Genomic DNA, 15,073 nt, shown 5'->3' with positions numbered 1-15,073 from the left:
TGTCATCACTACTCCATTGGAATTACTCTCACTAAAGTTACAAATGAGAGAATTATCTGTATCCCTACACAATCACCAGACTCCATGTTACGTAGTCTCTCTGGTACTGTCTCCTTTAGAAGCCCTTTGTTTTCCTTAACTTTTGTGATACTCCTCTCTTGCTTCTCCTCTTTCCTTTTCATTATTCATTCTCAGCATCACTTGCTGGCTGGCCTCTCTTTGCCTGCCCACTCTTTATTTTTTTTAAGATTTTATTTATTTATTCATGAGAGCCAGAGAGAGAGAGAGAGAGAGAGAGAGAGAGGTAGAGACATAGGCAGAGGGAGAAGCAGGCTCCCTACAGGGAGCCTAATGTGGAACTGTATCTATCCCCAGGACCGGGATCACGCCCTGAGCCAAAGGCAGACAGACGCTCAACTTCTGAGCCACCCAGGCATCCCTGCCTGCCTACTCTTTAACTGTTGGTGTCCTTGTCCCTTTCCTCCCTCTTCGTACTTTCTGGGCAGCTTCATCCATACCTGTAACCTGTAGCTTTAATTTGTATATTAAAGATTGTAATTCTACTTCTCTACCTAGACCTCCTAAATTCCAATTCCATATTTTTGGCTGTTCACTAGACATCTCCCCTTGGATGACCCATAAGTACCACACACCCAGCATGTCTAAAGAAAATACTATGTTTTATCTTTCTTCTTTTTTTCCTCTTTATCTCAGCATCTCCTATCTCCTATGTTCAGAGCAGGACCTAGGTATCAATATTAAATGCTGCTTCTCCAGTCCCCTTCATCTTATATCTATTAGGTAACTAATTCCTGTGTATTTTACTGTTAGTATTATCTTTGAAAATATGTAATTTTGTTCTGATAATAAAAATACCTATGTTCATTACATAAATTCAGAATATAGAGAAAAAAAATTTTTTAAGAGAAAAATTTTTATTTAAAAAAACTGGGGACCACTGGGTGGCTCAGTGGTTGAGCGTCTGCCTTCAGCTCAGGGTGTGATCCTGGGGTTCTGGGATAGAGTCCCACATTGGGCTCCTCACATGGAGCCTGCTTCTCCCTCTGCCTATGTCTCTGCCTCTCTCTGTCTTTCATGAATTAAAAACAAAAAAATTTGTAATCTTATCCCCTCTGTAATTTTACTATCTTATCCAGAGATAACTATTGTTAATATTTTGGTATATATCACTATGCACATATAAATCTGTTTATACTAAAATATATATGTATCTATATCTTTATTTTCAAAATAAAAATGGAATTTTATTTAACATAGCAACTATTTTTTAAATTTAACAATAGATTTTATATACCTTTTCCATACCTATAAATAAATATGTCCTTTCTCCTACCCCTGCCTTAGTTTGAGTCCTCATCATCTGTTACCTGACCTGTACAGTTGCATCCTAATTTTTTTCACATGTTAGTCTTCCCCACCCCACCTTCAGCTATTCCTATATGGATTCTCAGAATAATCCTTCTAAAATGCAAAATTTGGGGCAGCCCAAATTGTGCAGCCGCACAGCGGTTTAGCGCCACCTGCAGCCCAGGGTGTGATCCTGGAGGCCTGGGATCGAGTCCCACGTCGGGCTCCCTACATGGAGCCTGCATCTCCCTCTGCCTCTCTCTCTCTCTCTTTCTGAATAAATAAATAAATAAATCTTTAAAAAAAAATAAAATGCAAAATTTGGGCAAAGAATATGAATTAAAAATTCACAGAAAGGAAACAAAGCAGGATCCCTGGGTGGGGCAGCGGTTTAGCGCCTGCCTTTGGCCCAGGGCGCGATCCTGGAGACCCGGGATCGAATCCCACATCGGGCTCCCGGTGCATGGAGCCTGCTTCTCCCTCTGCCTATGTCTCTGCCCCTCTCTCTCTCATTCTGTGTGACTATCATAAATAAATAAAAAATTAAAAAAAAAAGAAACAAAGCTATGCATAAACATATGGGGAGGAGAAGAAATATAGAAACATTACCCAGATAAATTAACATCATTTTTAGAATGACACTAAAACTTTTCCAAAGGGTGATAATATATCAAAACACTTACTGAAACTGCACATTAGCTGACCAGTTTATCCTAAGGAATATTAAGGATATATACAAAGACTATGCTATGTGATATTCATTGCAATGTTTATTTTTCTCAGAAAAATGGAAATAACTTAAATGTATGTCTTGATCCTAAGATGATGAGATTAAGTGAATAGAAAATTGGCTTAAAAGTTATTCAGGGGAGTACCTGTGTGGTGCAGTAGGTTGGGTGTCCCAACTCTTGGTTTTGGCTCAGGTCATGACCTCAGGGTCATAAGATTAAGCCCTGCATCAGGCTCCACACTCAGCAGGGAGTCAGCTTGAGACTCTTTCTCCCTCTGCCCTCCCCGCTGCATATTCTCTTTCTCGTTCTCTCTCTCTCTCTCTCTCTCTCAAATAAATATTTTTAAAAATTTAAAAAACAAAAGTTACACAGTTTTGTTTAAAAGACTGTATATACAACATGTCTAGAATGCTAACAATATTTTTCTTTTGCTTCTGATTTTTCTATTTTTCTTGTGTAATATCTAATAAGATGTATTTAGACTTTAAAAAAGGAGTCTAAAAAACATATTCTCTTGGATTGCAAATAGCACTATAAACTACAGAACCCTTTTAAAGGTCTTGGCAATGTCTATCTAGAACCATAAAAATATTTGTAATCACTAATGCAGTAATTCTGTTTCTGGGATTTTATCTTAGGGGAAAATATCCAAAATACAGGAAGGAAATGTTTACAAAAAGCTTAACTTGGAACATTATTTATAATATGAAGAGCTGCACACCTTTTGTCTTTGGAAACACTGTATCTTGTCTTTTTAAGATTCCCAAGGCTGAGTAAAGAATCAGGAGTAAATATTAAATTTCAACTTAGGAAAATTGTATGACTCATCCCCTACAGCCATTAAGAGTAATGGTTTTGAAGACTTGCATTTTATGGGAAAATATTATGATATGTTAATAAATAAAATTAAATACAAAATTCTTTGTACAACAAAATTACAACTTACAAAGATAGAATATGATAACCTGAAAATTGGGATTATTAGTAATTTTAAAAACTCATTTTCCAAACTTTTTATGGTATAATTTTAGAATAAAATTAAAAGTTCAGGAAAAATACATAATAAATCCTGCAGTGGCCTCTTCCCTTCCCCATTGCCTACAGAGTAAAACCGTCACCCACTTCTGCCTCATATTCTTTGGTCAGTCCATACATGTGGCCAAAGCTTAAATGTGTGTGCAAAAACAAAAAAAAAATAACTGCAATGAAGAAGAATCTTTAAAATTATGTTTTAGGAAGTTGCTATTATACATCATTTTGGCTTACTAAATGGAGAGAAAGGATACAGATAATATATATGTGACTATTAAATTATATGCTTTGCTCAACTCTCTGTTATAAAGGCAAGATTGCTAAGTATCACTTAAGGGGTTAGAAGGATATTTATGGAAATCCTTTTTCTGGCCCTTCTTCCATCCCTTCCAGCCTTTTTCTTTGAATGCTATCCGATTATGTCTAATAAGTCTGTGAAAGTGGAAGCAATAAACAGGAAGTTATACTCTATGACCAAAAAAAAGACACACATAAAAGGGGGCTTTGTAAAGTCTAACAAGAAAAGCCAGAAAAATGTCAGAGAACCCTACTCAAGGAATATTTTGTGAGAGGAATAGTCAGAAGTCAGATCAATGAAAAAAGATGGTCTCCAAAGCAGGTGGGATTATTCTCTGGAGGTTGTCAGGAAATCATGAAGTTGTATACATATTCCAGTGTTTCTACTCAATTAAGTTAATTGAGTAGAAACATTGGAATAATAATAATAATTATTCAATAATTCAGTTGTATAATCATAGCAATTTAGATTATGTCATTTCTTAATATTATGCCCTGTTATTTTCTCCTCCTAAATATCTTACTAGGTATATGTGGTTGCTATGAATATCAAGAAGGAAGCAGAGTCAAAGCCAAAAAGAGCAATTAAAAGTACTGATGATGATGATGATGATTATGGTACTATAGACGAACTACCACCAGATAGTTTAATAACACTTGTGCAACCCGAACTGCCAACACTCAGCCGCCTGTGGCTGGCAGCATTAAAAGACTATGCGCTTTTAACTTTACCAGCTGAATTTGCTAGTCAGCTCCCGCCTGATGGTAAGTACTGCATTCAGAGTTTTGCCTTTATGGAGTTTACAGTAGTAATTAAATGAAGTGTAATTGGCGTTTAATGCAATCCCTATCAAAATACCATGGACTTTCTTCAGAGAGTTAGAACAAATTATTTTACGATTTGTGTGGAATCAGAAAAGACCCCGAATAGCCAGGGGAATTATAAAAAGGAAAACCATAGCTGGGGGCATCACAATGCCAGATTCAGGTTGTACTACAAAGCTGTGGTCATCAAGACAGTGTGGTACTGGCGCAAAAACAGACACATAGATCAATGGAACAGAACAGAGAACCCAGAAGTGGACCCTCAACTTTATGGTCAACTAATATTCGATAAAGGAGGAAAGACTATCCATTGGAAGAAAGACAGTCTCTTCAATAAATGGTGCTGGGAAAATTGGACATCCACATGCAGAAGAATGAAACTAGACCACTCTCTTGCACCATACACAAAGGTAAACTCAAAATGGATGAAAGATCTAAATGTGAGACAAGGTTCCATCAAAATCCTAGAGGAGAGCACAGGCAACACCCTTTTTGAACTCGGCCACAGTAACTTCTTGCAAGATACATCCACGAAGGCAAAAGAAACAAAAGCAAAAATGAACTATTGGGACTTCATCAAGATAAGAAGCTTTTGCACAGCAAAGGATACAGTCAGCAAAACTAAAAGACAACCTACAGAATGGGAGAAGATATTTGCAAATGACATATCAGATAGTCTAATTTCCAAGATCTATAAAGGGCTAGTTTCCAAGATCTATAAAGAACTTATTAAACTCAACAGCAAAGAAAAACAATCCAATCATGAAATGGGCAAAAGACATGAAGAGAAACCTCACAGAGGAAGACATAGACATGGCCAACATGCACATGAGAAAATGCTCTGCATCACTGCCATCAGGGAAATACAAATCAAAACCACAATGAAATACCATCTCACACCAGTGAGAATGGGGAAAATTAATAAGGCACCACAAATGTTGGAGAGGATGCAGAGAAAAGGGAACCCTCTTACACTGTTGGTGGGAATGTGAAATGGTGCAGCTACTCTGGAAAACTGTGTGGAGGTTCCTCAAAGAGTTAAAAATAGACCTGCCCTATGACCCAGCAGTTGCACTGCTGGGGATTTACCCCAAAGATTCAGATGCAATGAAATGCCGGGACACCTGCACCCCAATGTTTATAGCAGCCATGTCCACAATAGCCAAACTGTGGAAGGAGCCTCGGTGTCCATCGAAAGATGAATGGATAAAGAAGATGTGGTTTATGTATACAATGGAATATTACTCAGCCATTAGAAACGACAAATACCCACCATTTGCTTCAACGTGGATGGAACTGGAGGGTATTATGCTGAGTGAAGTAAGTCAATCGGAGAAGGACAAACAGTGTATGTTCTCATTCATTTGGGGAATATAAATAATAGTGAAAGGGAATATAAGGGAAGGGAGAAGAAATGTGTGGGAAATATCAGAAAGGGAGACAGAACATAAAGACTCCTAACTCTGGGAAACGAACTAGGGGTGGTGGAAGGGGAGGAGGGCGGGGGGTGGGGGTGAATGGGTGACGGGCACTGAGGGGGGGCACTTGACGGGATGAGCACTGGGTGCTATTCTGTATGTTGGTAAATTGAACACCAATAAAAAATAAATTTATTTAAAAAAATAAATGAAGTGTAATTGGTGAAAGCTAGAACAGCAATTAATAATATTACAATGTAACTTAACACATCTTAAATTTAAAAAGAGAGTGTAACCCCTTAAATTTAATTATTTAATTATTAATAATTTAATAATATAAGATGTAGTAATGACATTTTAAATTTCTGTAGACTTAGCGTTCTCTCACTTAGAGCATGTTCTCCATATTGAATTTATAAATTCAAATATGGCATAAGCTTTTCTATTAACCCAAGCGTAAATATTCTCACTGTTATGATAATAACTATATGAGCTAGAGTACTCTAAATAACTATGCATAACAAGTCATTATGCCTAACTATGATGAAGTTTATTGCTGTGCTGGTAAGTGTATGGAAGAACAGGTGGGAAAGTCCTCAGTTTGGTAGTGAGAGCAGGAGTTATGGAAGAATGGCAGAGGAAGAGTGAAAGAGAAAGAAGAGAGTTCCCTGGCTGTGGTAGGAGAAGGTAACCAGGGTTTTAGGGAGTCTCCGGTAACAGTGAAGAGGAAGCCTGTGACCACAGGGTAGAGAAAGAGAGAGGATCCCCATCAGCATCCGCAGTTGCAAGGAAAGGCTGGAAACCCTAGCCTTGGTGAGGAAGGCACAGGCACTACAGTTCTGCAGCTGCAGAAAAGACATTAGTTTTGGTGACTGTAATAAAGAGACTCTCTTTAGCCAGATTACTCTTTCGTATGTGGTATGGTCTGAATTTTGTGTCCCTTCTAAATTCACATGTTGATACCTAATCCCCATTGTGATGGTATCGGGAAGTGGGTATTTGGGAACTGCTTGGGTCATGAAGTGGAGCCCTTTGAAATGGGATTAGTAGTACCCTTAGAGAAGAGACCCTACATTGCTCCCTAGCCCCTTCTACCGTGTGAGAATATAGGTAGGAGTCAGAGAGATGGCTCTTACCTGAGCATGCTAGCAGCCTGATCTCAGACTTCCTGAAATGAGAGAAATACATTTCTGTTGTTAATAAGCCACCCAGTCTGTGGTATTTTATTAAAGCAGCCCAAATGGACTAAGATGGTAAGAAATGGGTATTTTTAAGTTAGTTATTGGTAAATGGTTGAACACTTACAATAAAATTAATGGCTTTAATTGGCTTGATTATTTTACAGGGGGAGCATTTTATACTCCAGAGACTATTGATACAGCTAGACTTCACTACCGGAATTCATGGGCCCCCATTCTCCATGCGGTGGCACTTTGGCTGAATAGCACAGGATTTACATGTTCAGAGTCTGCAGAAGCAGCAGCAGTACCTGGCTTACAGAAACGTTCTACACCCGTGAATTTAAACCAGGCATCAGGAGCAACGCCTAGTACTAAATCTTTGCCAGAAATTAACAAAGACAGAATGCACCTGATTTTAGGTAGGTGTATTATATTGATGTATTTAAAGATGTGTCACTTCTGAAATTCATATCTGTAAGGAAGAAAAAATTTCCTTCTCTCCTCTTAGGTTCTGTGGCTGGCCTGAGAATTAAATTGATAAAACAGATTAAGGAGAAAAGCATGCAGATTTATTTAATATTTTCAACCTAAAGTAGCCATTAGGCCAAAAAACTTACATACTACTTTACACAAAGAACAATACATTGTGGGGATGTGACCAGACAAAGGGGTGTGGGCTGGGGACAATAAATTGTGGGACAAGGACTAGGAAATATATGGGGGGGGGACTAATTTTACTAAGTTTGTTTGTACAAGTCTATTTCAACAATGACTCCCAGTCTTCTCTTCCTAATACAGGGAGGGCACCTTTCTCATGAGAAGTTTCATGACCTGCTTTTAGGTGGGACGGGGTTAGAGGGCCCTTACTGTATCTGCTATTCATCAAGTACCTTCAGCTCAAAATAATCAATATGCCACAGAGGCATATTTTAGTGTGGCATATTCTGAACTCCTTCATAGCTTTCATTTTAATGCTATAGAAAAGTTTCATATACCACAGTCCAGAGAGGGAATAATAAAAGGAGGAGTTTTAAGCACATTTTCTAAATTGTTAACTGAATTTTTAATAGAAAAATTTAATTATTAAAGACTATAAAAATTTTAGCTATTGTGTTCACTCGCAGAGCAATATTGAATAATTTTCAAGAAAAACTACATTTTTCTTTTTCAAAGGCAGATTTTCTTTTTACTTAACACTTAACAGATTGTCCCTTGAGGAAATAGTAAAATGCAAAGTTAAAGAAAATTTGAATAAATTCAATTTATAATTGCATCGATGATGCTTTTTTAACATCAAGGTGTTATAGATTCTAATGAGGCTCTTAAGCAGGTTTATATTTTCTGGAAGGGAAAAGGAACATAGTTGCTAAAGTGAAATTATAGAACTCATCAATAGATCTTATACATGAAAATATAAGACTCATCTAAAACAGTGACCTTACATTATGCAAATTAAGAACAATTGTTATCCATGGTATCCATTATACCTCCGTAGTTTGCCACTAAAAATTCTTTGTAGACATGGAAATTGTTTAGCAACCATGTAATGAGAAGTAATTTTATCATTTTCATAAGTGTATTTTTAATGTGTTATTTTTTTTAAGTTCTTGAAATAAAAAAATCTAGTATCTTCTTAACTCCATGACCTTGGAACTGCCTCCCTTCCCTACCTCCAATTTGATTATTAACCTAATTGCAAAGCTACAGTCTGTGTTATAAAGTTTGGCTACTGCTTTTGGTGACCATTTTGAACTCTACAATAGCATTCAATATGTGTTAAAGTAATCTTCAGAAGAATAGAGGAAAAATAGAGAAAAAAATCTGACATCAAAGCAACAAAGTGTTTTATAGACAAACGTATTTTTATTATGTACATCACAGGTGTGAGTATACAGTTCCTTTGCTCCCCTAGACCTGAGGAGCCTATTGAACATGTTACAGCATGTCTACAGGCCTTACACACCTTGCTAGATTCTCCTTATGCCCGAATTCATATTGCAGAAGATCAGGTACAGTATTTTTCTATAACAGATAATAAATGTTATGCTTTGTTTTTATCATATTTATCTTAATATAACTTTCTCCCATATGAAATAAATATTATATAATAAGTATTCAAGATTTTGGCTTTATGTAAGGCATTCTAGTGATGTTGGGTGACCAGGCACAGGCAGCATAAAAATAGTGTATCTTCTTAGATGTGTTCATCAGTAGTCGAATAAAACTAAAAATTAAGGGATGCCTTCAGTCCCAGTTAATGATTCTACTAATAAAGGGCTGAAGTAATTTATAAGGCTATTAAATAAATTATACCATTTTTAAATGTTTGATCAACTTTTATCTCTCATTTAATGAATTTTTTTTGCACTGGCTCAACTACTTATCTAAACAATTTAATGAATTGCTTTTTCTAGTTCTGTATGTAATACTTAGAGGGCTTATTCATGATCTAGAACCAAGCTACCAGTGGATTTGTTATTCTTCTTTTTAATTAGGAATTCTTTTATTTCTATAATAAGAACCATCTTTTTGGTCACCATCACTACAGGTGGGGTAATTTTCCATAAAACACAAACAGGTAAAAAAGAAGTTGTTAGCATTTCATATATCCAGATTAGTTTTGCACATGATAGTGACCTAAACCAAAATAAAGCAAAGCATATACTTTGTGATTACAAGATTCATTCACTGATGAACTCTTCTTGTACCCCAGCCTTGCAGCCTAAAGCTACTCCTTAGCTAAACTACAGATTACTCAAGAAACTTCAGGTTTTTATATAATTTAAAATTTAATCTGTGAATGAAGAGAGAATACAAGGTTTACACTCATTTTGATTTTAACATATTATGTCCCACACCTACCTAGCTATTTTTTGGACTCAATAATGTTTTGTTTATCCAAGTACTGTTTAACACTTGGATGGATTTTTTTTTTCCTGAGTCAGATCCTGTAATTTCAATATCATCAGAGTTCACTGACTCAAAAATTATATTCATTCACTCAACAACTTTTATCCTGCATCAGACACAGTTGGAGGCTATAGCTGTCACAAGTGGTTTCACTGCACCTGGATCAGAAGATCAGGACAGTATGATAAATGCTGAGCTAGTAGTATATGTAAAGGTATGATGAGAATAGAGGAGAGGAGCCCAGACATTATCAGGGAAGGTAAAGAATGGCTTCTCAGAGAAAATGATGGTTGGATTATATCTTAAAAGAGGAATTAGTGAGGCAGCACAAGAAGAATGGGTTTTCTTCTCTGGGAGAAAAGCAAAGACAAAGACAAGGAGGCTCGAGAGAACATGACAAGTTCAAGGACACTGCTGTCATTTACTATGGCTGAGACAAATGGAACATGTGGGGGTTGTTAGGAGATGAGGCTGTATAACAGGGTAAGGGCCAAATCATGAAAGTTCCTGTGTGACATGTTAAAGGATTTAAAATCTATCTTAAAAGTAATAGAGAATCATTAAAAATGTTAAAATAGAGGAATGATTAAACTTGTATTTCAGAACATGGTATATATAGGGATGCCTGGGTGGCTCAGAGGTTGAGCATCTGCCTTTGGCTCAGGGCATGATCCTGGGGTCCAGGATTGAGTTCCACATAGGGCTCCTTGCAGGGAGCCTGCTTCTCCCTGTGCCTGTGTCTCTGCCTCTCTCTCTCTCTCTCTCTCTGTCTCTCATGAATAAATAAATAAAATCTTAAAAGAAAAAAAAGAACATGATATATATATAGATATAGATATAGATTTAGATATAGATATATTTGATCCCTTTTATCAACCTTGTGAGATTGGTCTATAAAAGATGACAAGGGAGGCCAATTAAGAGGCTCTTTTCATAATTCCAGAGAAATAGCGAGTTATACACTAGCCTAGGAAAACTGAATAAAGAAGGAAAAAAAGAGGGCCAGGACTGGTACATGAGGGTATATTACAAATAGCAAATAAGGATGGAGATGAGGGAAATAAGCACCAGAGACTACTACAGAGGTAGGAGGAGAACTAAGAACAGAGTTATAAGGACAAGGGAGAGTGTCAAGGATAGACAACAGTCTCAAAAGAACCAGGATCCCAGTATATAAGGACAGAAGAGAGTCCAGGGAAGGTTATTAGTGACCGAAGACAGAGGATTTTCTTAGGTGAGCAGAAGCCAGATTATGGAAGAATGAGGAATAAGTGAGGGGGTGAAGGAAGTGGAAGCATGTGGCCTGGCACCAGAGGAAGCACAATAGAGATAGAGGACATGGAGGCAGAAAGAAGGATCTGAGAGGATTTGAGAGGGGGATGGGAATGAGACAGAAAAGACCTGAGTGTTCTCCTTATCCTGGGAGAAGGACCTAACTAGAGAGAGAGGCTGAAGGCATGTGAAGTACAATCAAGGCCCTTGAAGAATTCTGGGGAAGTCAATCAGTATAGGAAGCAGATAATGAAAGATTAATCAGCCTTGGATAGAGTCTGGACATTTGATCTCGAGAAAGGTAAATGTGGCTTTGGTTATACTTAAGTTTTTCTCTCCCTCTTTGAAATTTGAGGCAGATTCATTGGGTGGGTTTGAAGTGGGGGATTATAAGTGGCTTAAAAGTGAGTGGTTCAAGTTTGTAATAGTTGCTGAGATGAATGGGAGGGGGACTTATTGGAAGTGCCTAGCATCCACAGTATTTTGTTGATTGAAAGTGTGTTGGAATACAATATGACCATTTCTCAAGATTGTTATACTGTTCTTATTTGTTACACAGTCATATATATTAATTTTAGCTACCAGATTTATTTTTACATGCATATTTTCTTAGATTGTAATAACATAAATTTATCCTTTGAAATTAAGATTAATTAGATTTACCTGTGTTAATTTATAATAGCTGATTGGTGTTGAGTTGCTAAGTGTTTTGCACCGCCTCCTGTTGACCTGGAACCCACCATCTGTTCAGCTGCTGGTTACTGGAGTTGTACAACAGATAGTAAGAGCTGCTCAGGATTATTTGCAAGAAAAAAGGAACACTCTAAGTAAGCACTAGAAATTATGTTAACTTCAAAGTAGATTTTATTTGTACTCTAACTTCTTAAATATCAAGGCCAGGAAATTTTTAATAAATAATTTAGTCATAGATATAGAGGATTTGCAATTGATTTTGATTTCATTGGAAATAACTAAGTGAAATTCCTGATGGTCAACTATTTTTTACCTTCAAAAGTGTCAACTTCATATGGTTCAACCTAACTTATAAGTGTTCCTTGTGATATGAAATGCGTTCCTAATAAAATTACCTAATAGGGCACCTGAGTGGCTCAGTGGTTGAGCATCTGCCTTCCGCTCAGGTTGTGATCCCGGAGTCCTGGGGTCGAGTCCTACATTGGCCTCCCTGCATGGAGCCTGCTTCTCTTTCTGCCTATGTCTGTGTCTCTCATGAATAGATCAATAAAGTATTTTTTAAAAAATACCTAATAAAATGTTTTGAAGTAAAAAATGGATTGTCTTTTACTTTTAAAAGGAAGGACTTTTAAGGAGAACTCAATAAACAATTCTAGCAAGACAGAGAATTATTCTGAGTAAGATGTGTTATTAGTTAAACTTTCAGTTGTAAATTCTTCTGAAAGAATTTCTCAAATATACTTAATGTACTGTACTATTACTACTTTTTTTCTGGAAATTTCACCAAATGTTCTTTCACTGAAGATGAAGATGACATGGAGAAAGAATCCTGTCCTATAATAGGAGAAGGAGGTGACAGCGGTGGTCTTGTTCCTGGAAAATCTCTCGTGTTTGCAACTATGGAGCTGTTGATGTTCATTTTAGTACGGCATATGCCACATCTCAGTACCAAGATGTCGGATTCACCCAGTCACATAGCCACTAAAACTCGACTGTCAGAAGAAAGTGCTCGTTTGGTAGCAGCCACAGTTACCATACTCTCTGACTTACCATCCCTGTGTTCACCTGCTGGTATGGTATTGATCACTATTTGGAAATGCATTATTTTACAGTAGACAAAGATGAGCTTGCCTTTGATTTTACGTACTATTATGAATTATTTTCCTCTGAAATCTCAAGTACAGAAGGAGAAGTTACATCTTTTATGATGTGTTGATCTTTAGGAGTCTATAAAGATTAAGGATTTTTAAAAACCCAAAACTTAAGATGTTCTTCAGATGTATTTCAAACTTCAGCAAGGAGATAGAACACCAGCTTGAGGCAAGACACTGAATGTAAGCAGACAGGCATAAGATGGGATGACTAAACAGCTTAGTTTCTGATTCGATTGCCACTCTTGAGTCTCTGACAAACCGGAAAACATCAGATGAGTGTGACCACCAACTCTAAGGAGTAACTAAAGAAATTATAGCTGTAAAGATGATAGTTGTCTGCAGATATCCAAAAAGTACTGGATGGAAATGCAGACTTTCCCTCTATCTGTCTAGAAGAAAGAAACAATATCAGGAGATATAAAGGTAAATTTCATCCCAACACAAGCCTATATATAGATGTGAAAATAATGAATTCTCCACTGCTGGAGCTTTGCTGGCTGACTATGATAGCGGCCTAAGAAAGTGATGAGGAGCGTCTTCCATGAGGTGGGAGGTTGGATTCGATGACCTTAAAGTTCTTTCAGCTACAAGTTCCAGGATTATTTCATTTCTTTTTTGCTTACCCATATAGTCTTTTCATCATTTTTCCTGGCTTGGTTAAGGCTGACTTCAGTATGCTGCAGATTGATTGCATGTCTTAGAATTGCTACAAGATTCATCAAATTGCTCAGATAGTTATCATAGTGTATGGAAGTGCTTCCCTTCCATTTTTCTATCTTCTTATTTTCATTTTGAAGGGCATGACATATTAAAGGGGAAATATTGGAAATAATAAGAACAAGGCTAGATGGAAAAAGGAAGAAAATATTGTCTTCTTTAACTTGCCACTTTGTCATCTTCTTTTCTAAACATTGGATTATAATAATAGTAATGCAGTAAATTTTGTATAACAACAAGGGAAAAAATAATATTAAGCCACAATCAATTCTAAAAAACAATTGAAATAACTGTAATGTGAGAACTGAGTAGTTATGAGGTAATTTGATTTGTTTTCAATTCAGGGTGTATGACAATCCTGCCCACAATTCTGTTTTTAATTGCAAGAATATTGAAAGACACAGCAGTAAAGTCTGCAGATAATCAGGTCCCTCCACCAGTCAGTGCAGCTCTTCAAGGGATTAAAAGCATCGTGACCCTCTCAATGGCCAAGACTGAGGACACTCAGAAACAGTGGACGGCTCTAATTCGCAGCACTCTCGCATGCATCCTGGAATATTCTCAACCAGGTAACCTAATCAGGGCTGAAAACCCATAATCTATTGGAATAGCTGTTTGTCAGGGCACCTGGATGGCTCAGTAGTTGAGCATCTGCCTTTGGCTCAGGTCGTGATCCTGGGGTCCTGGGAGTGAGTTCTGCATCAGGCTTACCACAGGTAGCCTCCTTCACCCTCTGCCTATGTCTCTGTCTCTCTGTGTCTCTCATGAATAAATAAATAAAATCTTAAAAAAGAAATATCTGTTTGTCAATAACTAATTGAATGAGCTTGTCAGAGAAGTGCAGTGTAACACTGAATCAACTCGGGTGTTTTAGTAACAGGTAGGAACATTATTAGTAACCCTTTCTGGATGTTGACTGTAAATGTCCTTGTCTTACAACTTAAATACATGGTGGAGGTTCTCCCTTACCCCCACAAAAAAAAAAAAAAAAAAAGATTTTAGAAAATATACTCAGAATCCAATTGATATGTGTTAATATATTTGTTTGCTTCAGTTTTTTTTAATAAAAATAATAGGAGAGAAAATTGATGTATCTGTCACCACCCCAGATTATCTTCAAATGAAACTACAGTCTTGATTTTGATGTTTCATTCCAGAAATATTTACATATGTAAATAAATATACTTTCTGTATTAGTAAATGTATGTCTATATTAATAAATTATATGCATGTATATATTAATAAATGCATATGTGAATTACATATAAAATGAGATAAATAACCATGAGTGATATATAGTATTTCTCTTGTGTTTTTAAATTTACATGAGTAATGTCATAGTATATATCATTCTACCTTTACTTTCTTACGCAGGAATAAGGTTTTTTTTTTTTTTTAGCTATTAGTATGTACATATAAAACTCATTTATTCCTTTTAACTTCTATATAGTTTTCATCACATGAAAACTATGTTT

General features: G+C 36.6%; 1 protein-coding gene across 3 annotated transcripts in view; it reads left to right on the top strand.

Moving 5' to 3' along the window:
• The window catches only part of HEATR5B (HEAT repeat containing 5B), a 98,318-nt gene that overhangs the window by 71,464 nt on the left and 11,781 nt on the right, over positions 1–15,073 (top strand). For all 3 annotated transcript variants that reach the window (XM_055327221.1, XM_055327220.1, XM_055327222.1), the window contains exons 28-33: positions 3,956–4,193; positions 7,017–7,271; positions 8,734–8,861; positions 11,717–11,861; positions 12,532–12,798; positions 13,943–14,167. In XM_055327221.1, the coding sequence (XP_055183196.1) occupies positions 3,956–4,193; positions 7,017–7,271; positions 8,734–8,861; positions 11,717–11,861; positions 12,532–12,798; positions 13,943–14,167 (1,258 nt within the window). The remainder of the gene's footprint in view (positions 1–3,955; positions 4,194–7,016; positions 7,272–8,733; positions 8,862–11,716; positions 11,862–12,531; positions 12,799–13,942; positions 14,168–15,073) is intronic.

This window comes from Nyctereutes procyonoides, unplaced genomic scaffold, assembly GCF_905146905.1.
Source record: "Nyctereutes procyonoides isolate TBG_1078 unplaced genomic scaffold, NYPRO_anot_genome, whole genome shotgun sequence".
NCBI classification, from domain to species: Eukaryota; Metazoa; Chordata; class Mammalia; order Carnivora; family Canidae; genus Nyctereutes; species Nyctereutes procyonoides.
This window is presented reverse-complemented; position numbering and strand designations above follow the sequence as displayed.